The sequence below is a fragment of the Hipposideros armiger genome, unplaced genomic scaffold, assembly GCF_001890085.2.
Source record: "Hipposideros armiger isolate ML-2016 unplaced genomic scaffold, ASM189008v1 scaffold_224, whole genome shotgun sequence".
Classification (NCBI taxonomy): domain Eukaryota; kingdom Metazoa; phylum Chordata; class Mammalia; order Chiroptera; family Hipposideridae; genus Hipposideros; species Hipposideros armiger.
The window spans coordinates 34778-60194 of NW_017731574.1; the positions used below are offsets into that span (position 1 = coordinate 34778).

The 25417-nt window shown below is 48.6% G+C and overlaps 1 protein-coding gene across 1 annotated transcript; it reads right to left on the minus strand.

Annotated features, from left to right (window-relative positions):
- Window positions 1-1929: 1929 nt before the first annotated feature.
- WTIP (WT1 interacting protein) lies at window positions 1930-25410 on the minus strand. Its single transcript, XM_019654468.1, has 8 exons — window positions 24701-25410; window positions 18654-18755; window positions 7293-7360; window positions 7071-7133; window positions 6774-6904; window positions 5913-5964; window positions 5125-5193; window positions 1930-2193 (listed from the first exon to the last, which is right to left on the minus strand). The coding sequence occupies exons 1-8, from the start codon at window positions 25368-25370 to the stop codon at window positions 2053-2055; spliced, it is 1296 nt and encodes a 431-aa protein (XP_019510013.1). The 5' UTR covers window positions 25371-25410; the 3' UTR covers window positions 1930-2052.
- Window positions 25411-25417: the final 7 nt, after the last annotated feature.

The window sequence follows — 25417 nt, forward strand, 5'->3', positions numbered from 1 at the left end:
GCGAGACAGCAAGAGTAAAGTGTGGCCAGAAACGAGGCACTGCACCCCAGGGCCATGTATTCCCTTGCCTTTGGACTTCTGACAAAGTATGGTCACAACGGCCTAAAGGCTGTTCATGCTGTGCTGACATATTCCAGCTGGGTGGGGAAGCACGGTAACCAGGATGGAGCAGGCATGGAGGGAGGCCAATGGTGATCTCCACAGCCAGGAGACCAAGGGCCACCTCCGCGGCGGACAGAAAGGGAGAGGAAAGGGCTGATTCCGCAACAAGGAGAAACCCAGGGCAAAGCAGCTTTGACATCAGAAGCAAAAAAGAGGGCAACCAGAAGAAAACTTTGTGATAATTGTCTAGAAAGCAAAGACCCCCACCTTGAGAGGAATAGAAAACCAGACACAAGCTCCATTTCCTGCAATTGACTCTCACCTGTCCTGTTGGGATCACCTCCTCCTCCGAGAAGCCACCCTGATCCCGCTGAAGTCCCGTTCTCCAGACTCACACACTTCCCCATTCTCAGGACCACCGCTGAGTTTCAACTCACCAAACTCCCAGGGTACTTCCTTCCTCAGCCCACCAGGGGGCCTCCCAGCTCCAGGCCTCAGCCCAGCAGGACCCCACTGGCTGCGGCTTCCCTTCTATGGATTCCAAAGGGCGCTCCGAATGTCTGGTTCCTACCACCTGGCTTCCCCAGATGAATGGTCCTACAATCAAAGGGACCCCACATCTAACAGTGAGAGGGAGGGAGGGCAAGAGCAGTAGCCGAGAGAAGGTGGTTCAGGTCCTCACAGGAACAGAGGGACTGAAGTCAAAATATTCCATGAAAAAGCACGGTGACGGTTTCTGGTGATGAGGGGTCTCTTGCCTGCAGGGGCCACCCACAACAGCAGCACCTACGTAAGCCAAGAGTGCGAAATCCAGGTTTCCCAATGCCCATGTGTCTTTCAGAGAAAAAAAAAAAATTTCCATTTCCTCAAACCACATTTCATTAGATCACCACTCGTAAGACACAGACACACGCAAAACCCCACACTATTCTAAAGTCTGAAAGGCAGACACGTTTTGAGATTTTAAAGGCATTTATACAAAAATAGTTAAACTACAATGTTTCTGACATACAAATGGACATCTGTGAGTTTCTTATAATTTTCCTAAGAAATAACAACCGTGGGCCAAGTTTTTAGAAGAAAACTATATTCTCTTATAGAAAATGAAAATATTCTCAAAGGAAAAACTTAATTTAAGTCAAATCATATGCAATTGTCATGGAGTCTGATACACAGTGCTTTCCTGCAACAGGTGTCCTCCCTGCTGCTTGAGCAGGGCGCCCCTTCACGGTCTCTTGACCCAGACCTGTGGCTGGAATTCTGAGGAGGTTCCTTTTCTGAGGCTGAAGGATGAGGGGCCGTGGGGTCAGTCTCCAAGCCAGGAGCCGGGGGGCGGGGGGGAGACTGAGGTGGGACTGTGGCTGAAAACACCCATGGGAATCCAGGTGGCCAAGTCCCGCAGACCATAGTGGCTCAAAGCAGGGCTCCCCTGCAGGACCCACTCCCCAAGGGTGCCGTTCCTCACCCCCTCCTGTAACCCCAGCCAAACAAGGAGCGGCCAAGGCCCTTAGAAGACACAACAGGCATGCCCTCCGCCAACCACCGCCTGCCAGCTTTTACCCTGTCCCTCTACCCGGGATCTACCCTGCACACCTGCACATGGTGGGGCGTCTTCAGTCCGTGCGCCCTGGCGGCCTGGGCCTGCCCCAACCCCCACCCCGGGCACGGGGGTCCGGAACAGAAAGCTGTGACGGGGCTGGTGGGAGGCGGGCAGGAAGGAAGGAAGAGACTGGAGGAGGCACGGACGGTGAATAAATAGAAGTAGCTTCGCCGCGGGGCCGGCCCCTCGGACAGCAGCTCGGTGGCAAGTGGAGGGAAGTTGGGTGGGGAAGCACAGCCGCCGCGCCACCCTGACACAAAACTCGGACCCTGACCTGGGTCACCCATGCCGTCGGCACTCACACACTCACACTCGCACACACGGCCCCAGGGTCCCGCTCCCGCCCCTGCTCAGAGCTCGGTGACGTGCACTGCAGGTGAGGGAAGCGGGCCTGGCCGGAGGCGCCGCAGGTGGCAGCGGCGGCACAGCAGGTGGCCCTCCAGCGGGTAGCAGCGACGTCCATCCTCCCCGCTCAGCTGCAGCCCACAGTCCTAGGGAAGAACACAGCCCCAACCCCCGAGTGAGTAGGCAGAGGGCACCTCAGAGCAACAGGGTGTTGGCAGATCTGTAGGGCTCTGCCTAACTTCCAGAGGACCCTGGCTTATACTCTTTTTTGGGGGGGTGGGGGGATTCAGGAGCCCAGTGTGGGACACATGAAATTGGAGATGCCTCTTAGAGGAGGAGGGAGGTGGTTGGACAGAAGCCTGGAGTCTGGAAGAGAGGGCTGGGCAGTAAATGGGGGCCGTCAGCATAAAAGTGGGATGGTCTTAACATCGAAACAACAGATGACATCTCCCAGGGAGCTCGGAGAACTAGAAAAGAGGTCCAAGGCTGAGCAGTGGAGGCTCCAGAATGAAAGGAGACCTGAGCCAAGGAGATTTGAGGGGGGAATAAAGTGAAGAAAACCCGAACTGGATGGTCCTAAGGGCACAGTGACCAGTTAGGCAGGGAGTGGTCAGGGTGTAGAAAGCTACTGAGAGGTTAGGGCAGTGACACTGAGAAGTGTCTCCCAGGTCCCGCCACCTGAGGGTCACTGGTGACCTCAGGAATGGTGGTGGGGGCGGGGGGTAAGATGTCAAATGCCTCCCCCAGTGACCTTTAGAGAGAATGGAAGAAGAAACTTTGGGGACATCAAGTAAACAAGGCGTTCTGCTTTATGTCGCTCATCTTACCATTGCGGTATATTTCACAGGCTAACTTTTTTCTGCTTAACAAGTTATGTGATTGGTATGTAATCTCTGTAAATAACGGGCCGCAAGTGTGAAGGACAGCCATGGAGGGTGTGCTGCAGAGACAGTGGGGTGCCAGGAGAGGCTAGCGGACAACTTTTGCTTTCCTTTTGCCTCTCACCCCAAGGAGGCCCTTTTGCTCACACTCTCACTGCATCCAGGGCTGAACTCCTGCCTCAAAGATTTGACACTTGTTACCCAAAGACCCTGAGACCAGCACCTGCCCCGCCCCACACAAGTAATGGAGCTGGGCTGCTGCGATGGGGCCTCATGTCCCAAGCCACTCACGTCCCAGGTGTCCCGGCTGTCCTGCCACAGCCCCTGACTGGACACTGTTACTACCACACACCAGAGAGGGGAGGAAAGGAGGCCCAGACACCCTAGTTCCTGTCCAAGGGTCTTCCCTGAGGACAGCAGCACCTCGTCTCACAGCCTTGAGGTTCTGGCTATGAACTAGCCACAGCTTGACTTTTGCTTGACTCTCAGAATCAACCTTCCCCTAGGGACGGTGCTTAGCAATCCCAAGGGGACACCATGGTCTCCAGGATGCCCTGTTACTGCTGGAGGGGGAACCGTGGCCGCTCTGCAGGCCATGAGCCTCCTTCCCTGTTCCCCCGGGATTCCTGTTCCCAATGGGCCACTTGCCCCCAGCAGGGAAACTGGTTCCAAATGGACCCTTAAGGATTGAAGATTTCTCACTGACACTCCCTCCTGCTCTTTCCTGGGGCTCTGAAACCCAACACACTCTTCTTGGTTTTTCTCCTTCCCCCCCCCCATTCACTCACTATCGGCCTCCCCACAATGGCTGCTTTGCCAAAGGAGCACTCCCAAATGCTGGTGCTCCTTGGGCCATCCTGAGCCCCCATTCCTTCCCCGACAGCTCTCCCTGAAAGACCTCAGTTACTGCCCTGGCTTCAGTGGCCAACTACACGTCCAGGATGGAACTCCTGCTTTGGGCCATGACACTAACAAGGACTGGACTTCCCATCCCACCGTTAACAATGAAAACCCAGGCAAAATATATGAAATGATGGCTTCTCACACCCTGGACCACAGGCAAGGCAGGTCGGTGATCTCTGAGAGAAGGGAAACTATTGAGATGAGCCATACAATTGCTCCAAGTTACTACCTGGAGAGATTTTCCGGGCTGCCCAAAGAGGAACCCACTTGTCTCCTCAAATTGAGAATTCAGAGAAACCAAGGTAACTAGAAACCACAGGGCAGAGTATTAAAGAGGAAAGAGCTATACATGCCAATGACTCTCAGATTCCTACACCTGTAGTCAGAGTCTTTGAACTCCTAGCTGCCACCTGGACATCTCCCTTCGTGTCTCCAGCTACCAAAAATGAGAGCATCTTGTCAACGCCTCCTCTCACCCTCACTCTCTCCTGAGGTGACACCTCCTAACCCCCGAACTCCCATGTCTAGTCACTGACTAAATTCACTCCCTTTTACTGCCTAATCATCACTCAACTCAATTTACTTCTCTGAACCCAGGACCATAACCCTGACTCTACCAGCCTCCTCAGAGAACCCCAGCCCCCTGTCCCTCTTCCTCCATTCATTCTCTGCATAACTGAGTGCCCTTTCTAAAATCCAGATGCCACTGTGTCATCCTTTTTGATCATCTTCTGTTGACCTCAGGATAAGTCCACACTCCTTAGCTCATGTGGCCTTTCATCGCCAGCTCCTGCCAACTTCGCCAGTGACACAAAACAACACACTGACCTTCATGCCTAAGGACATTCTACTTCAACTGCCTGGAAATGGCCTTCTCACTGCCTCCTTGGCTAACTCTTATTCATCTTTCAAATCTTAGCTTGAGTGTTCACCTCCTCCAGAAAGCCTTCCCTGATTTTCCAAGGCCTCCTATGTGCTCTGAAAATTGCCGCTGAGAGCAATGATGACCCTGTATAGATCCTGCCGGAGTACTTGTCTCTCCCAGGGGAGTCGGGGCTGTCTTTATTCTATGTACATCCACAACACCCCACACCCTGAAAATCCTCAGTAAATATCTGGATGAGAAATGGACTGAGAGAGAGCATATCTCGGGGAGAGGGCTCACTGGGGGAGGACAGGTAGAATGGGTAAGAACCATAAAAGAGGTGGGCTCACAGAACACCTAAGAGAGAAGGAGACCAACGTGGAGGGGGACTGCCCCAGCCTCCAGCCTTCCGGGAGGGCTGGGCTCACCTCACAGTGATAACATTCCACGTGGTAGTCTCTGTCCATGGACACCACACGGATGGTTGTCTCACAGCCCTGCAAGAAGAGAGGGGTTCGCATACAATTAGCAAGCTGGTGATTGAAGTGAATTATGCGCGGGGGGCACACAACTACACCGTGTGTTACTGCCATGGCGGGTGTGCATTCACGCCCATATAAACACTGACATCGGGGTTTCCATGGGGCCGAAATGAGCATCGGTAGTAGATGCACACGCATGAATGTGCATGTGCCTTAGGCATTCTCCCATGCTGCATCCAACAGCATGCACACGTCCATCACATAGGTGTCAGTGTGCAGGTACATGTTCTTTTCAGTTCTCTAGAGTCCGGAAAGACCCCTACCAGGCCTGCTTCCTCAGCTTGGGACAGAACCAGCATGTGTGGAAGGCCCAGTGCCTGAGGTCTGTACCACCCAAGGATGTCTCCTGCACAGGCCGTGCCCTCGTCTCGTCTGCTGCCCCACCACCTCTGTCTGCTGAGTTAAAAGACCCAGGCAGCAGTCCTTCCATCAATGGGCAATGGAGCTGAGGGTGGCAGTGGGGCAGCCAAACAGCAGGGGCCGCCATCTCCCTCTAACTCATGCAGGGACATTGCACGGACACAACACACATCCCTCAGCCCTGAGGGCTATGGGGCAGGAGCATCTGCTCATCTCTCCCACAGGGGCCCGAGAGCTGGGGCCGACCCACGCAGGACCGGGCAGAGGCCGGGCTGGGCCAAGCACCTGATCATCGCCAGGTAAGTGCTTCCTACCTGTGCAGGGAGGATAGGACGGGCACAGGAGGCACACTTTGGTGCAAAAACCCTGCAGAAATAAAGGAAACCAGGAGTGACCAGCTGACTGACCAGAAGCCAAGGGCACAAGGGCAGGGCCACGCACAGTAGCCCCATGATGTGGCCCGAGCTGCAGAGCCCCTCTCCTTGTGTGGACAAGCTCGGGCGGGAGCAGCTTCTGCCACGCCTTCTGGGCACTAGCCTTTTATCCGGCTCCCCAGTTCACTTCCACTGCATCACCTCCTCCAGGATGGCTTCAGGTTCCGCCCTGCCCTCTCCCTCATGCTTCCTGCAAGTTCCCTGCCCCACAATGTCCAGGTCTGGGCTGCCCTCTAGCTGAGGTGCCTGCAAAGACTGGCTCCATGCTGACCTGTGCTAGGTACCAACCCCATGCAAGGCCAGCAGCACAGGACCAGAGCTCCGAGGGCTGAACCTGGAGTCACAGCAAAGGAGAATAGATTGGCTGCTCAAATGGGTACTGGGCAGGCAGGAAAAAGACTGCAGAGACCCCCAGAGCCCCATCCCAGGTAGAAGAGGCCTAGCCTGGCCCTGGGACCACAGGGAGAGACGGTTGGTGGGACAGCCAGAAGAGTCCCCATCATGAAAAGGAGGGAAGTATGCAAGCAAAGGCAGGGAGAGGAGAGAGTGCGTGGCTGAACCACCTGAGAGAGCGGGCTCCTGGCAGAGAGCGCGCCTTAACCCAACCACTGAGTACAACGCGAGGCTGGAAGTGCAAAGTCCAAGAATGGAGAACACAGATAGGCAGGCCAGAAAAATGCATCCAGGGGAGGCAGAAGAAACAGCGGGCATCACAACCTGTTCCACACACCGGCTACTCACGTGTGATAGTCTCGGACACAGTAGATGTTGTTGTCCACGTCCACAGTGAAGGGCACCCCGTCGAGGCACTCGTTGCACACGGAGCACCGGAAGCAGCCTGGGTGGTAGGACTTCCCGAGGGCCTGGAGGATCTGGGGGTGGGAGGCACTGAAGGGTCAGTGCAGGTGGAAGGCTCAGCACAGCCCCCGGAATAGGCTCTGGCTCTGAGCCCCTGGCAGGTCTGCAACAGGTGAAAAGGGTGGGGTCCTAAGTCTGCCCACGTCCGAGGGGCTCCAGGAGCCTGGGGGAGGTTCTCACCATCTCCATGATGAGGTGTCCACACACGCTACACTTGTCAGCCGTTTGCTGGAACCCGGAGTACTGGGAGGGGACACAGGATCCAGGATGTTATGTGACAAAGGGGCACTCACTGCCCAGCCAGCACCTGCCTCCTGGCCTCAGGTCTCCATGTGAATCAGAAGGAGGGTCCTCACCCCTGCTCCCACCCATGGCATCGGCCAGGGCACAGCTTTGACTCACCAGGAAGTCCTCCTGGCAGTACACTTTCTCGCCCACATTGTAGAATGCCTTCCCACGGAGTCGTCTCCCTGCAAGGAAGGAGGTCGAGAAGGGGGTCCGTGGGCCGCTGGGAACCCGGAATGGGGCCCCTGCCGCCATTTCTCAGCACCCTCCTCCAACAGATAAGAAGCGGATTCCAGACAAAGTTTAAAGTTTTCCATTAATGTTATTATCATTATACTAATTCATATTTTTAATTAAATGGAACATGTCATCAGAACTATTGTAAGAGACTGTCAGAGCAAATATATGAAGAATTTGTCAAGTGTAAATCGATGCTCCAATTAATTTTTTTTAAATCACATTCACTACAGTTAAACTGAGAGCAGACTTTCAGAACGAACTTCCTCGTTCCACGAACATCAGAGATACAACTCTCGCCAGGTGTAGGAGCCCAACAGGAAAAAGGTGTCCCTGTCAACACAACAGCCCCAACAGCCCCAGCAGCATTCCCACGGGAGTCGGCAGAAGGACACGGCACCTAAGTAGGAACAAACGGGCAGCTCTCCCCCACCTGATGAAGGGCATCCATGAAAACCCACAGCAGACACCAGACAGAACGGTGAAATACTGTAATACATGCTTTTCCCCATTAGGATTCAACACCGGCCCTAGACAGCAACAAGCCAGTTGAAGAAAACAATAGATTGCGAAGGAAGAAGACAGACTATTTTTAAACACAGATGACATGATTGTGTTACGTAGGAAATCATAAGGACCCTACAGAAATATTACTAGAATAAGTGAGTTTATCAAGGCTGTTGGCTACGTGGTCAGCATATGAAAGCCAAATATATTTTTATAGTCTAGCAACAACTGATTGGAAAATGAACTTACAATTTTTAAAACTACACTTACATAGTATCTAAAAAAAAAAAAAACCCCATAAATACGAAAGGATAAATTTAATGAAAGATGTGTCTGACTTTACTCTGCAAAACCGAACTTTGCTGAGAGAAAATTTAAAAGACCTACACAAATAGACATACCACTGCTGGGATACAGTTCTGCCCTGGATCGCTCACATTTCTGCACACTTTACAAACCGAGAGCTGGCAGCTTTCATTCTGGATTCTCTTTCCAAGGACATTAGTGGAGCAAACTGCTTAGACGATGGAGATAGCATCTCCCCTTGAAGCAGAGGGCAGGTTTGTTGGTTGTCCAGTATGAACAAGAAAGATATGTGTTCCTCTGGCACAGGGGTCAGACAGCTTTCACGGCAGCCCATTATAAAACACTGGGGTTCCCTAAGCTCAGGGTTCCTCAGCCCTGACACATACCTGCTGTGTGTGTAGCATGCACCTCGGCCACCTAACGTCACCCCTTGTAGGACTCAGGAGGGCAAATAAACTGCTGTGAAAATGGCATTCATGCAGCTTGTGGTGCTGCGAGTCCCTGCCCAGGAGGCTCATGTCTTCAGTCAGCATCTGTGAAATGGTGACAGGCTAACTTGTCAGCTTGCAAGCAGGGAAAAATCTCAGACCCTGCCCAATTCCTGACAACCATCTTCATGGCTTCAAGCGGTCTGATAGCAATTCCCCCAAAATTGATCTATACTTTCAGTGCCACCTATTATAAAGATTCCAGCACTAATTTTTTTCTGTGTGGAAACTGACATGCCAATTTTAATATTTATAAAAAAACACAGAAAAAAACACTTAGCTCAGTTGGTTAGAGCGTGGTGCTAATAACACCAAGGTTGCTGGTTCCATCCCCACATGGGCCACTGTGAGCTGTGCCCTACTTAAAACACACACACACACACACACACACACACACACACACACAGAACCTAGAATATCCAAAATGATCTTGAAAAAGATCAACAAAGTGGAAAAATTTATACTACCTCCTATTTTAATACTTACAGTAGTCAAGACAGTGTAATATTGGGATGAAGAGAGACAAAGGGATCAGCGGAACAGAACAGAGTTCAAAAATAGATCCATAAATATTTCAACAAACACACAAGTGGGCAAGCAAAGTCTTTTCAGCACATGGTGCTGGAACAACTGAATATCAATATTCAAAAAAGTAAAACTCAATTTCTTACTACATGCCATATAAAAAAATTAATATGAAAGGGGTTATCAATCTAAAAATGAGAAACTTAAAGCTTCTAGAAGAAAACACAGGAGACTATCTTCATAAAACAAAAAAAAATCGGCAAACTGGATTTTGTCAGAATTTAAAATTTATCCAAAACTCTATCATTAAAAAATACTTTTAAAAATCACTCTAAGAAAAAATATTCACAAAACATACATGTAAAAAGAACTTGTACTCAGAAGATATATTATTTTTTCCTACAACTAAATAATAGAGACAATTAACTCCCCATTAAAAAACTGGGCAAAACACTTGAACAGACTTCACAAAAGAAGATACAAACGGCCAAGAAGCAGATGAAACGATGCTCAACCTCATTAGTCATCAGGGAAATGCAAATTAAAACCACTTCACACCCACTAGAATGGCTAAAATTAAAAAGACTAAAAGTACCAATTGTTGGCAAGTATGTAGAATACCCAACGCTCTTATATTTCTAGTAGGAGCATAAAATGATACAAGCCCTTTAGAAAGCCGTTCAGCAGTTTCTTATGAAGTTAAACATACACTTAGCCTATGACCCAGAAATTCCACTTCTTGGAATTTACTCAAGAGAAATGAAAACATTTGTCCACAAATGACCTGTACAACAACGTTCACAGCACAATAAGAATGGAGTGAGCTACTAATGCATGTAACAACATGAACTGGAAAAAAAAAAAGAAAGAAAGAAAAAAAAGGCATGCTTAGAAAAAAAACCCAACCAACCACAAAAGTAGCAATACACTATATGACTGCTTTTATATCAAGGTCTAGGAGAGACAAACCTAATCTATACTGGTAGAAATCAGAACACTGGTTAGGTGAATATGATGGGGGAGCATATGGAGAACAAGTACAAATCAGTAAGATATAAGCTTCATAGGGTGTTTAAAATTTTCTATATCTTTGCTAGAGGTGTGAGTTATATAATTACAAACATGAATCCAAAATCTTTTAACTACATACTTAAGATCTGCTTGCTCTACTACATGTAAATTGTACTCAATTAAAAAGAAGAACGATGATAAACCTAGAACATTTTGTGCCACAGTAAAGAATTGCTCAAAGAACAATGGGGACATGTCAAAGGCACAGAAGCCAGGCTGGCCGGGTAGCTCAGTTGGTTAAGAGTTGGTTTGGGAATGTGAGCTCTGAGCAGCAGGGCCGTCGGTTCAGATCCCACATGGGCCAGTGATGCTGCGTCCTCTACAGCTAAGACGGTGAACAACAGCTTGACCTGGAGCTGGGCTGCCATGAGTCGCCTGCGATGGCGTAGGCTGCAGCAGGGCTGCAGTGGGCTGCCATGAGCTACCGTGAGTGGCTGGCAGCCGGCGTGAGCAGATGGCAGCCTGCATGAGCTGCCGTCCAATGGCTGGTGACCGATCTGCCTCACCCGAGAAGAGCGCAGTGATCACAATACCAACATGGGCCAGTGAAGCAACGTCCTCCACAACTAGGCTGAAGAACAAAAGGACAGCAACTTGTCTGTTCCCCTCCCCCAATTCCCCAATTAAATCTTAAAAAAAAAAAAAAAGGCACAGAAGCCAACTGGAAGAAACTTCCTTTGGCCAAAGTTGAGACAATTTGTGCATCAAAAGGAATAGCGATTGTATGGCAATACATTGCATGAATAAAAGTCTATAAGTATGTAATACTCAAAGAGGAAAAAAAATGTATTTTCCTTCATTTAAGTTTAAAACTTTCCTTAATAGAAAGCTTTTAAACATTCCCACGGGAAATGCACCTTCAACATGGACCTCAATGAATTCCCACAGACAGGCTTCCACAACTGAAAATTATAAAACTCGTGAGAAAACAAGGTATCATGACCATGAATGAGGAGAAACAATAAACAATAGAAGTAGGATTTCAAAAGACATCAGATACTGGAATTATTAAATATAAAATACAGAATAGGTGCATGTAATATGCTTACAAAATAAAAACAGATGTCTAAAACATGAGACTACAAAGATTTCTTGGACAGGACATTAAAAGCAATAACTATAAACAAATAAAAAAAGATAAACTGTACTTCATTAAGAGTTGCTTTTCATCATAAGACTTCATTTAGAAAGTAATGAAGCAAGAATAGGTTAGGCAAAGAATTTACAACACATATACTCAACAAAGAACTTTTATCCAAGATGCGTAAAGAACTCCTACAAATCAATAAGAAAAAATCAAACAACCTAATTTAAAAATGGGCAAAAGTCTTCAACAGGCACTTACAAATGCATTCAAATGGCCAACAAACACATGAAAGGTATATGAGTCATCACTACTCATCAGGAAAATTCAAGTTAAAAACACATTAAGTTACCACTCCACCCCCACCAGACTAAAAATGCTAAGTGTTGATAGAAAGGAAGAAAAATTGCAATCTCACACACTGCCAATGGGATTATATAATAAATTGGTTCGACTACTCTGGTAAACTGTTCGGCAATATCTATAATATTAAAGCTACACAAATGTTATTCCATGTCTCAGCAACTCCACTGCTAGAGAAGTATAAATGCCCATCAACAGACATGTACACAAATGCTCATAGCAGTTTTATTTATGATCACCAAATTATGGAAACAGCTCAAGGGTCCATGTATACATGACTGGCAAGGGGCATAAGGAAATTTTCTGGGGTGATGAAAATGTTCCACACCTTGATCTGAACAGTGATTACACGGGCAGGTAGATATGTAAAAATGTATCAAGCTGTAATACACTTAAGATTAGTGTGTTTTTACACTCTTCATGTATTTTAAATCTTGACATAAAGCAAGAGACTTTCAAAAATGTTGAGGCAGATTTCAATAAAAGAACTACAGAAAATTTCTAGAAATAAAATCCAATCACTGAGATGAAAAACTCAATGAAAGCGTTCAATAGGAGATTAAACACAGCTGAAGAGAAAAATCAGTGATCTGGATTCCAGTTTCTGGAAGACAGATCTGCAGAAATTAAACAATTCAGCAAAGGGAGACAGAAATGGATAATATGGAGAGACTAACATAACAGAATAAGAAAGCCTAATATTTCTAATTTGAATTCTAGAAATACTAGCGAGACTAGAGAGAAGCAATTTTTGGAAAACAGTAATTTAGATTTTTTTTCCCCAAAATTGATAATCTTCACATCAGGATTCAAAATAAATCCCAAGGAGTACGTATAAAAGAAAACCCACACCCACACACATCAGTCGAACTATAAAAGAACACTTTAAATTATCTGTACATTTTTCCTAATTAATAAGTGAAAGCATTTTAAATATTCTGCAAAATAATTCTTGGAAATTATGTGTGTGGCAATATGGTTTGTTTTACCATGTGCTTCATGGGGTCTTTAATGAATAGTGTTTTTTAACTCTAGTATAGCCAAATTTGTCAGTCCCTTCTTTTATGTTTGGTGCTTTTCACAAGGGAAAGAAACCCAAAACTTTCTTACCAGAAGATTAGTGAAGATATGCTTCTATATTTACTCCTAAAATTGTGACGTTTTTCTTTACATGTTTAAGTCTTTAATCCACCTGGATTTGATTTCATTTTTTTTTTTTTTTTATCCATCGCGCCACTCGGCCGGCCCCAGAGCTCAAACTCTTGAGCGAGCTCTTAACCAACTGAGCCACTCGGCCGGCCCTGATTTCATTTTTTATATGGATAACCTATTTTCACAAAACCATCTGCAATGCCAACTCTATTATCTATCAAGTTGTCACATAGATATGGGTCTCTTTCTGGACTCTCCATTCTGTTCCTCTGGTCTACTTGTCTATCCTTGCACCAATACCACAAGAAATTAATTAATGTAATGATACAATACGTACTGATACCTGATAGGAAAAGATCCCCCAACTTGCTCTTCTTCAAGATCATCCTGACTATGTTTAGCCTTTTACTCCTCCATTTAAATCTTAGAATTCTTGTCAAATTCATGAAAACCTGCTTCATTGAATTTGCAATGTATTACAGATCAATTAAAAAAAAACACCTGACATCTCTACACTATTGAATATACCCATCCATGACTACATTTTTCTTATCTTACTGCAATGACTAGGACCTCGAGTACAATGTCAAATAGAAGACATTATTGCAGGCATAATTAACTTCCCCTAGTAAGTTACTAAGTTTAGTAAACTTAGTAAGTTTAGTAACCAACTTACTAAAAAGTTAGTAACCAGGTTGGTTACTAAAAATCTATGCAAACAACATACAATGAGTATGATGTTTGTATAGATTTTTAGTAACCAACTTTTATCAGCTTTAGAAGTTCCACTTGATTCCTAATTTTTAAGAATTTCCATCATTAATGAATGTTGAATTTTATTGACTGCTTTTTCTATAACCATTGAGATGACTGTATAGTTTTCCTCCTTTAGTTTTTTTAATGAGGTAAATTACATTAATAAATTTTCTAATGTGAATCCACCCAAGTATTCTTCAGATAAACTCAACTTGGTCATAATATATTATCTTGATTATCCACAGCTGGATTCAGTTCCACGGGAAAGAAAAAGGGAATAAATAAAATACACAGTTCAAGAAAAATTCCCAGAACTGGGGGGCAAGTGTCCAGTCTAACAGGGCTCTGTGTGTGCCTAGCACAACCAATGGCAAAAAGCCTACACCAAACATAATTAAATTACCCTAAGTCAGGCTTCTGCACCGCACAACTTCAGGAGCACCATTCCCACTGTACCCATGTACATGTCACCCTCTGGAACTGTGCGATACACAGCCATTTCCAGAGGCCACTATAGCCAGGATTTGTGTAACAAGGAAGCCCTCTTCCTAAGAGCTCCCAAAAGAAAAAAAACAAATCACACATACAAATGAGAATGAGAAGGGCATCGGAATTTAACAGCAGCATTGGGCTGCTGGGAGGTACAACGATGACTTCAAAGTACAGAGTAGAAATCATTTCCAATTTGGAAATCTGTCCAGTCAAACTATAAATTAAGTGTGCGGGCAGAATAAAGGCATTTTAGATACACCAGAATTCAGAAAATGTACCTCCCACATGCCCTTTCTTAGATAACTATAGTAAAACGGTGGAGTCGTTTGGTTGCTTCGAAGCCTTGATTCCTCCCTTCTTCTCCCAGTTGTGTTCTGTATCCAATCTTACCTCAGACAGCAGGTGTGTTTAAGGGAAACCTGAGTCTACTCCCATTATCCATAGGTGGGTTTAATTCATATAAAGATAATTCCTTTTCCCTCACTACAATATTGGTTCAGAGACTCAGTCAATCAAATCATAGCATTCCCCTCAGCCACAGGGATTGATTCAGGAATGAATGTGTGAGATTATCTGGCTAATGACATACAAGGTGATATTTGCTAGGTGTTTTCCGAAAAAGAAGTTTCCCCACTCCAAAAATGCTTCCTCTTTCTCCAGACCAGTGGTATGCTAACAGAAGTCTCAAGCCTCCTCAGTGGCTTCTCTGTTATGTGCAGCTGAAAGCTTCCAGGAAATAGTGGATTCAATCCAGGGAGTGTCCATGGGAAGGCACAAAATGAGCCCTCCACAGGGATCTAGGGAGCAACTGGCTCAGACTGACGAGAGACCAGGGGCTCCCTGTGGGAACTTAATAGAATGCCTCATATAATAGAGCATTGGTGGGGGGTGGGAGGGAGAGACTGAAGATAAGATAAAGCAAGACAACACAGAGGGGGAAAAGGTTAATAAAGAAAGAACTCCAGAAAAAAAACTACAGAAAAGGGGGAGCGTAATCACAGTATAATTCTTGGCTCTGCGGTGAATAATATTTACATAGTCATGGTAATCTAAACCTGGCTTATTGACTTAACCACAACTTATGACATGAACACACTGAGAAGATGGAAGGGAGAACGGGCAGTATAAGAACCTGTGTCTCATCTATCACAGCAAAATAAAGTAGGTCTAAACCTGGTACATCAAAAAACATGCAGCCACTGTGGAAAACGGTATGGAGATTCCTCAAAAAATTAAAAATAGAACAACCATACAGCCCAGCAATTCCACTTCTGGGTATCTGAAGAAAACTGAAAACATTAATTGGGAAAGATATATGCATCTCTATGTTCATAGCAGCATTATTTACAATAGCCAAGATACAGAAGCAATCTAAGTGTCCATCAATAGATGAATGGATAAAGAAGATGTGGTACATATATATAATGGAATATTACACAGCAATAAAAAAAGAATAAAATCTTGCCATTTGTGACAATATAGATGGACTTAGAGGATATTACTAAGTGAAATAAATCTGACAGAAAGACAAATACCATATGATTTCACTTATATGTCTAACAAAACAAAACAAACAAACAACACAGAACAGACACAGACTCAATTGTGTTTGCACCCTCCGCTGGTAAGTAAGCATGGCTGGTACAAGCAAACTACCGTACCCGTAAATCCACCCATGGTAAAGCATTGAGAAAGCAACTTGCTGCAAAAGCAGCTAGCACGAGTACGTCCTCGGGCTGGCCAAGTGGCTCAGTTGGTTAAGAGCCTGAGCAACAGGCTCACCGGCTCAATTTCTACATGGGCCAGTGAGCTGCACCCAAGCTGAGATGCCACTGAGCTGCCAACAGGTGACAGGATGGCTTAGCTGGTCAGAGTGTGCGCTCTTAGCAACAAGGGTTCCAGTTCGACTTCTGCATGGGATGGTGGGCATGCCCACCCACAACTAAAATTGAACAAGGCACCTTGACCTGAGTGGCCACGAGCTGCCGCCGGGTGGCTAGACAGCGACTGGACTTGGAGCTGAGCTAGCTGTGCCCTCCACAACTAAGATTGAAGGATAACAACTTGGCTATTCCCCTTCCACAATCCCCCAACACTGTTCCCCTGCCCCAATTCCCCAATAAAATATTTTTTAAAAAAAAGAGTACGCCCTCTATTAGAGGGGTGAAAAAACCTCATCATTACAGACCCGGTACTGTGGCACTCGGTGAATATTAGACATTGTCAGAAGTCTACTTAACTTCTTATTCGCAAACTTCCCTTCCAGCGTCTGGTACAAAAAATTGCTCAGGATTTCAAAACAGATTTGCGCTTCGAGAGTGCAGCTATTGGTGCTTTACAGGAGGCAAGTGAGGCCTACCTGGTTGGCCTTTTTGAAGACACCAACCTGGGTGCTATCCATGCCAAACGTCTAACAATTATGCCAAAAGGCATCCAGCTAGCACGCCGCGTATGTGGAAAATGTGCTTAAGAATCTGTTATGATGGGAAACATTTCATTCTTCAAAAAAAAAAATTCTCATGTTATTGGTAGTTCTGTGTTAGATATTTTTTTTCCCACTGGGTCAAAAGGTACCTAAGTATATAACTGCAAGTGGAAAAACAGAGACAGAGATCAGGTATTGGCAGTTTTCCCATTTTCATTTGTGTGTGAATTTTTAATATAAATGCGGGAACATAAAGTATTAATGCTAGTCCATGTTTCAGTGAACAACTTTTGGCAGTCCAACTTTATGATGATTATAAATAAACCTGTTAACTTCTTCTGGGCAATGCCAGCATTTGGATTTTTTAAAAACAAGTAAATTTCTTATTGATGGGGGAAAAAAACAGACAGAAACAGACTTACAGATACAGAGAACAAACTGAAGGTTGCTAGAGGGAAGAGAAGAAGGGGGAGGGGTGGAAAAGGTGAAGGAATAGGAGATACAAACTTCCAGTTTAAAAAAAAATAAGTCTCAGGGATGTAACGTACAGCACAGGGAATATAGTCAATAATATCATAATAACTTTGCATGGTGACAAATGATTAATAGATTTATTGTGGTGATCACATTGTAAGGTATATAAATGTCAAATCACTATGTACTTTGGAGATAAATATAACATTGTATGCCAACTATACTTCAATAATTTTTTTTTTTAAAGAAATGGTAGTGCATGCTTGTTAGAGATATGGAGGTATCTTACTAGAAGAAATTGCTAAAAAATGTTCCGTGGCTGCCTCTGGGGAATGGGGCCAGTGTCAGAAAGGAAACTTTTTTTAAATTTTTTATACTATTGCAAAAACAGCTTCTTAGAATGATTTGACTTAACACTGTGAAGGTATTATACTTTTATAAAATATTAAAATGTGTAGTATAAATAATTGAAAAATGTCTGCTTCAGGGCAGAAGGAAAATCAAGAGTGCAGATTTATTAGGTTGGTTGGATTATAGTTACTTTTTTTATTTTTATAACTTTGTCCAGGTTAAATTATAACATTTAGAATTTATACTGTGTATAAAATCAGGACAAAAAATAAATTGCAAGGTAAAGAAATATTAGCCCCACATCCAGGCAAGCAGACGGCACAGCATCCAGGCAGCTGGGAGACATCAGTACCCTACACAGGATATAGGCTCCAAAGCCGAGGGCCAGAGGGGGACAGCCTTTCCCTATGGCCAGTAAAAGGCTCTTCCCGTAAGCGGCCTGAGGTCACCTCTGAAAATGGTTCACTATTCCCTTGACCCAGAGAACCCCCCCACACACACACAAAATCATGTAAATCAAGAGGTTCAAATCTACGGGTTCATTTTAAGAACACTTGTGAAACTGCCCAGGCCATCAAGGGTATGCATCTTCAAAAGCCACCAAGTATCTAAAGGATGTGACATTACAAAAGCAATGTGTGCTATTCCATCATTACAATGGTGGAGTTGGGAGGTGTGCCCACACCAAAAAGTGGGGTTGGATGCAGGGTCAGTGGCACAAAAACAGTGCAGAATTTTTACTGCACATGATTAAAAATGCAGAGAGCAAAGCTGAACTGAACTTAAGGCTTTAGATGTAGTAGACTCTGGTCGTTGAGCACATTCAAGCGAATAAAGCTCCCAAGAGGCAGCGCAGAACTTACAGAGCTCACAGGCAGAGTAACCCAACGTGAGCTCTCCCTGCCACATTGAGATGATCCTAACTGAAAAAGAACAAATTGTTTCTAAACCAGAAGAGGAGGTTGCAGAAGAAAAAGATTTCCCGGAAGAAACTGGAAAAACAAAAACATGGCCCGGGAGTAAATTCGGTATCAAATAAAAAAATAAAAAAAGGCTCCTCCCTGGCCCCATGCCTCCCTCCCCAGGGCCCAGTGGATCTTCCCAGAGGCTTGGGCATCTCAAGCAGGCCAGGCCCAGAGAGAAAGAGGCCACAGTTTAGCCTCCTCCACACTCCAGCCTGGGCAAGAACTGGGTGGCCCATCTGCCTGGCACTTAGGTGCAAGGGGAACCAGGAAGAGGTTACCTACCACAGGAGTCACAGGTGAAGCAGTCAGTGTGATACAGGCTCCCCATTGCCTGGCACGCTTGCCTTGCTCCGTAGATGCCAAGCCCACATTTGATGCAAATGCCTGTTGGAAGAAAGGCAGGAGAGAGCAGTGGTTAGCACTGTAACTGTGGAGTTGGATGGACATGCATTCAACTCCCAGTCCCAATGCTGCCCACCCGCCTGACCTTGGGCAAGTGAACTTCCCTAGCTCTCTATTACACAGCTATGAATGGCTAACAGGGGGACAATAAGGGTACCCGCGACTTAGGATTTGTTGCTGTTGTTTAGCAGAGCACCTGGCACAGAGTCAGAGCTAACTGATGCTGTCCTTGCCATCAAAACGATGACATGTTTAGTCATTCTGAGCCCCTTCCCCCACGACCTGCTCTTGGACTAAGGGGAAAATCCTTTTGTCTGTCTATGAACCAAAAAGAATGAGGACCACACAGGCACAACCAGGGCAGTCACTGACCCTCCCCAGCTGTCCCATAAGGCTAATGGATTCTCTTGTTGGGTCAGCACTCTGAGCGACGGCTGCCACGTGCCCTGCACATTCGGAGATTCTGCAATGCACCAATCAAGTCCCTCCCCCCTCAAGGAGCCTGTATTCCAATGGAGGGAGACAGATAACAACAGGTAAATAATATCTCAGAAGGAAACAAGTACTATGGAGAAAAATAAGGCTGATTAAAAGTACGTCTGGGCCCGCCGAGTGGAGCGCTGGTTAAGACCTGGCTTGGGACGCCAGCTCTGAGCAGCAGGGCCCCGGTTCAGATCCCACATGGGGGCCAGTGACACTGCCCTCTACAGCTAAGATGGTGAACAACAGCTCGACCTGGAGCTGGGCTGCCGGGAGTCACCAGCGACTGCGTAGGCTGCAGGCCCTGCTGCAGTGGGCTGCCATAAGCTACCGCGTGTGGCCAGCAACCAGCGTGAGCGGCTGGCAGCTGGTGTGAGCTGCCAAGAGCTGCCGTGAGCAGCTGTCCAGAGGCCAGCGATCGATCTGCCTCACCCGGGGAAGAGTGCAATGATAACAACATGGGCCAATGAAGTGACGTCCTCCACAACTCCAGAACAAAACGATAGCAATTTGTCTGTTCCCCTTCACCGATTCCCCAGCGCTGTTCCCCTCTCCCAATTCCCCAATAAAATCTTTTAAAAAAAAAGTACATCTGAGTGTGTTATTTTTAAATACGGTGGTCAGAGAAGGCCTCAGTGACAAAGTGATCTTTAAGCAAAGGTCCTAAGAAATAAGGGAGGGAAGTTGCTGTGCAGGCATCTGGGATTACTGGGTGGAATCGGAGACCACCCTTGGCAGCACAGGGTGGGGTGCTCAGCAGGCAGGGGAGGGGTGGTAAGGAGAGCAGTGACCAGCAATGTCAGGGCAAAGCCCAGCACTCGCTATAGAGAACTCCTTGACCAGCCCTGCTGGAGAGCCAGCCCACAGGTGTTCAGCACAGATATCAGAAGTCCCCTTCTGGGCCGGACGAGTGGCGTGATGGTTAAGAACTAGCTTGGGACGCCAGAGGGCCCCTGTTCGGATCCCACATATGAGGGCCAGTGACGCTGCCCTCTACAGCTAAGATGCTGAACAACAGCTCAACCTGGAGCTGGGCTGCCGTGAGTCGCCGGCGACGGCGTAGGCTGCAGCCCCTGTGGCAGTGGGTTGCCATGGGCTACCGTGTGTGGCCAGCAGCCAGCGTGAGCAGCCAGCAGCCGCAGTGAGCGGCCGTCCAGAAGCCGGCGACTGATCTGTCTCGCCCGGGAAGAGCGCAATGATGGTGCCAACTTGGGCCAGTGAAGCAACGTCCTCCACAACTAGACTGAAGAACAAAATGACAGCAACTTGTTTGTTCCCCTCCCCCCAATTCCCCAATAAAAATCTTAAAAAAAAAAAAAAAAGAAGTCCCCTTCTCAGTTACCCCGGGTGTCTCAGGCCCCCGAGGGCATGAAGATGTGCTCCACCTGCCCTCTGGATCTGAAATCTTCTGGCTGCTCTAGGACATGCTGCCCTCACCTTCTCCTTCTTGCTTTCTACCAGGTCTCTATGTTCTTACCATTTAACCACGGTCAAGCCTCTTCTATCTTAAAGAAACCTCCTTCCCCATCAGCCACCCCATTTCCTAGAAAGAACGCTTAGTCCACACTCAGTCATCTCCTAACTGTGCAAATCCACGGACTTCCTGTTCTAATCTTGCTAGAGGGGGGACTTCTCTTTGGTTTCCAGGGTGTGACCTGCACCTGGCTTTCTGGTTCTTCTCCCTTCCCAGCTCTGGTGGGTATCCCCCTACTCTATCCCAGGTTGCCCATGTCTGGTCTCCCAGGGGCAAGGAGGGCCATTTCATTTGCCCTCAAACCCAGGCAGGAATGTAAAAGAAGCTGGTGGGGTTCCAAATGAATAGAGAAGAAAGCCTTGGCCACCAGAAGTCGCAGCTATGCCTCAGCTCCACTAACGGCTACTGGGTGGGAATGCAGGCTCAGTGTGGCTAAAGATTCTAATTTTTCAAGAAAAGCTAGCTATCTAGGTTTGTATGTGAAATCTTTCCATATTGAAATTAACTGCTAACTTAAATGTTTTGAAAACGCAGAAGCCAAATCCACCATGTCTGCAGGTCTCCCTGGGCAGTCCCATCCCCTCTCAGCTGCTCCCCCTTCTGAGGGCTCAGCCCCAGCCCTGACCTCTCTCATGAGTCACAGCTCCACCTCCCAGATGGCCCCCAGACCACTCCAGATCCACAACAGACACACAGGATCCCCACAAAACTATCCTTGCCTTTGGGTGTTTGCTTAGGAAACGGCACTTTGGCATAGCCAGGCTTCAGGGAGCATCTAGGTCTACCCTCTCTCACCTCCAACTCCGAATCTCGGCTCCTCTGTTTCGATCCGGACTTCATTTCCGCCCCTCATGCCCACTGGCCTGATTCAGCGTCATGAATTCTCATCCCAACGGTTATTTCAACAGCTTCCTTATGGTGTCCCAGCCTGGCCCCCAATAATCCACCCACAGAATTGCAGCCAGACTTTATCTTTCTAAAGTGAAAATGACCCACTCTCACACCTTCACTCTTGTCCATCTACTTTGAAAACCTGACCCTGTCACGTCTCTAAGTTACCGGACTCTATGGTGAAAAGGATAGAAGTTGGCTGCCTGTGGGAAGCAGGAAAGGAGGAGGATGGGCTACGACCTTGCCTCATTAGGTTTTTGGTGCTGTTTGATGTTTTCCTAACCATATGCTTGGCCGCTTGCATCACCTGAATAAAAATACACTGAAGAAGGAGAACTAGGAACATGAGGTACCTCGGGAATTCAGGGAGCAGAATATTTTGAGAATTGACTCCACACATAGGATGTAGCAGTGAGATCCAGACCAACCAACAAGGCCTGGCAAACACCCATGGGGGCTGGGTAGTCACCAGGGTCCTGGGCAAGAACCTGGGACGGCCCAGTGAGGGGAGACAGCAGAGGCTGAGGGGAGATTAGAGACGGATAAGCAAAGACGGTGCCAGCCAGACTCCAAGATGAGAAGATGAGATAAAAGGGCCGATGAAACCTTTGACCTTGTAGCTTTGGGGGGTTTCGTTTTTAATGAGAGACCCTTGTCCATATTTATAACCAAGGGAAGACGGACGGCCAGTGGAAAAAGGAAAGCTAAAGATGGAGAAGGTGGAGTTGGGAGATGTAAGACCCTTGTCCTCAGATCTGGACGTGGACTTGAGAGCCTGCGGGAAAGGAACAGAAAGTCACTGGGGAAGACAGCAACTGCTGACATCAATTTTCTCAGCAAAGTAGTAAGGGCAGGGCCAGAACAAAGAGAACGGTTGTTAAGGGTATAAAGTTGGGAACTGACCAAGGCTTAGGGTGACGGATGGCACCACGGAGGCCAGAAGACCACTGATCTGTCCCCTGACTTACAGCAGAAAAGGGGGCTGCACACTGACTTGGACTCAGGTTCTGCAGGTGATCAGAGGAATTGGAGGTCTTGGTGAGACACAGGCCGCAGTCAGAACTGAACTGCTGAGTGGCACCAAAAATAGGGCGTGGCTCTGGGAGTGGGTCGCTGAAGACAAGGCAGAGAAGTCACCAAAGTTAAGGAGGTTCTGGAAGCCTGAGGCTGTTGGCTGGCTCATGGCAGCGGAACTTGGTGAGGAGAGATGGGAAAGTTTCCAAAACATCAATAAATGGCAGAGGGACTAGGAGGTTGGCTGGTGCCAAGGTCAAGGAGAGGACGGGCTGGCACAAAGAAGAAGACACACCCTGAGGATGAGGTTTATCAGAGATCATTTGAGCTTAGGCTACCTGCAGACTTCCTTGTGTAAAATTTTGTATTGTTCAGGTTGCATTGTATGAAATTGCCACTGTTATAGATCCAAAAGGTCACATATCAGCAGTAAAATAACAGCAGTTCCAGCAAATAGATGCCCATATTTGTTAAAATCAGGAAAATGTTACCTAATTCTGGCTTCTCTTGAACAATCCAAAGATCTATCATCACTCACCTCCCCCTCCCACGTGGTTTCAATGGCCCGGAACTGAGCAGATGCTCCCTTGAGAAAGGATGACCCACCGTCCCCTACCCTACAGTCTTGTGCCACGGCCCTTTCACGTCTCCAATTACCTGCCTGGGTCTGGCCACCTCAGCTTCACACAGAGACTCATGAGTGGCTGTGGAGGCTCACAGCATATAAACCCTCCCCCGGTGCTGCAGTGTGTTGGGATAGCAAAAGGAACAGCCTCCTCTGGGAAGAGCAATGGAAAGTCTCTCTCTTCAGAAGACAGCCCCAGCTTCGGCTCCTGGCACCTGCCTGGCATGAGAGGCAACAGCTTCCTAACTTATCTCCCTGCTCCCAGGATGCTCCACAGCCATGTGACAGCAGCCACACCACAAATTCTCACCCTGATGCTCCGAGAGGAGCCCGAAACCCTTCCCCATTCCCCCCTCCCAAAGGCAAGGCTGACCCTTTGGCCCACACACTCCTTTGACCACCTGACTGACCCCTCCTGGGCTGTCACCCTGGGGAACGTGTGTGCAACAAGCCACGTCCTCCCTTGTCTCCTTTTGCCTACATTCTTCCCGCTGCTTGGAATGCCCCCATCTGGCCTGTCAAACACAGCCTCCTCTCTCAAGATCCAGTTCAGGGCGGTCCTGAGCTGCCAGCTGGAATGAATGCATGAAAGATACAAACCCCAGGACAGCCTCAGTCCCCAGGGAGAATAAACCACCAGCCCCTCCAAAGCCAGGTGCCTCAGCCTTCCTGCTTATCCGTTAGGGAGAGAGGGGCGCTCCTGCCCCAGGCCCCCCTCTCAGAACTTCAAGCTAAGAGTCCCAAGAGTCGTCCAAAGGACTTACAGGGACCAGCGGGCCAGGGCGAGACTGGGAAACGGAGTATGTCAGACACGGGTGGGTTTCACAAATGCTGTCAAGCAGGGTTCCCTTCGGAAACATCGCCTATACACGGCCCAGCCCAGAGCGAGGTCAGCCCGTGGTGACCGGCTTGGTCCCCTCCTCCTCAGGTGGACGCCCCCTCCCTCACACACTCTACTTCCAGCAGCTACCATCGCCAAAGCCTCTCAGGCAGGTCAGGCGCGGTCCAGCGGTGCCCGGGCTTCTCCACCTCCCCGCGTCTGTCCACACCTCTTAGGGCTGGAGGAAGCGGGGAACACCGGGAAGGCGGGGTTCCTTACATAGCTTCGGCCGACCGCTGGTCACAAAGCATCGCGTAGGAGGACGAGAGGCAAGTAACGAGGATTAAAAAGAAATTACCCGGAAATGGCCCGTTTTGCCTAGTAACATGACTTTTTCTCCCAATTAGGAGCAGGGTGCATCGACTCCCTTTCCCAAAACGCTCTCTCGGCCCGGGAGACCTACGAGGGGAGGCCGGCGGCTCACGCTCGCACGCCCTCTGCGAAACACGCCGTCGTCGGCTCCCCTTTTTCAGCCCGGCCCCTCGACAACGCCCAGTCCCGGCCGACCCGAGCTGACTCCGGCCGAGCCGGCCGCCACCCGGAGGCAGTCCGAACCCGCTCACCGAAGTAGTCCCGCGCCGTGCGCGCCTCCAGCGCCCGCTCCAGCTCGCGGGTCAGCGCCTCCAGCCGCCGCTCCGCCGCGCTCGGGCCGCCCACTCGGCCGGGGGGCAGCTGGAGCGAAGGCAGAGGGAAGGGGTCCGGCCCGGCAGGCTCGGGGGAGCGAGCCGGCGCGGAGCCAGCGCCGGGCAGGAGCAGGTCGGCGTAGGCGCCGGCAGAGCCGCGGGAGCCGAGACTGGATACGCTGGAGCGGGCGCTGCCCACCGACGGCGGCCCGGGACCGGGGCGCGGGTCCGAGCGGCCGGAGCGCGGGCTGCCGTGGCGCTGGTCGTAACCCAGGCTGATGCCGCTGGAGCGGGCGCTACCGCCGCCGCCGCCGCCGTCGGAGCCTGCCAGGCTGGCCCGTGGGCTGCCCGCCGGCTGTGCGCTAAGCTCGGGGGCCGCCGCGCGCCGTGGGCCGCGTTCCCCACGGCTCAGTCCGTCCGCCCCGGCCTCAGGGACGCCGCCGCCGCCCTTCCCTCGGCGGCCCAGCGCCGGCACCGCCTCATCTCCGGGCCCGGGCCGCGGCACCCGCCGACCCCGGCCCGGAGAGTCGCCGCTGGGCTGCAGCTCCCGCAGGGCCAGCCCGGCCAGGAGCAGAGCCGCCTCGTCCGCGGCCGCCCGGGAGCGCTGCATGGCCCGGCCCGCCGGCCCTCGCGCGTCACCTCCGCCTCGGCTTCCCG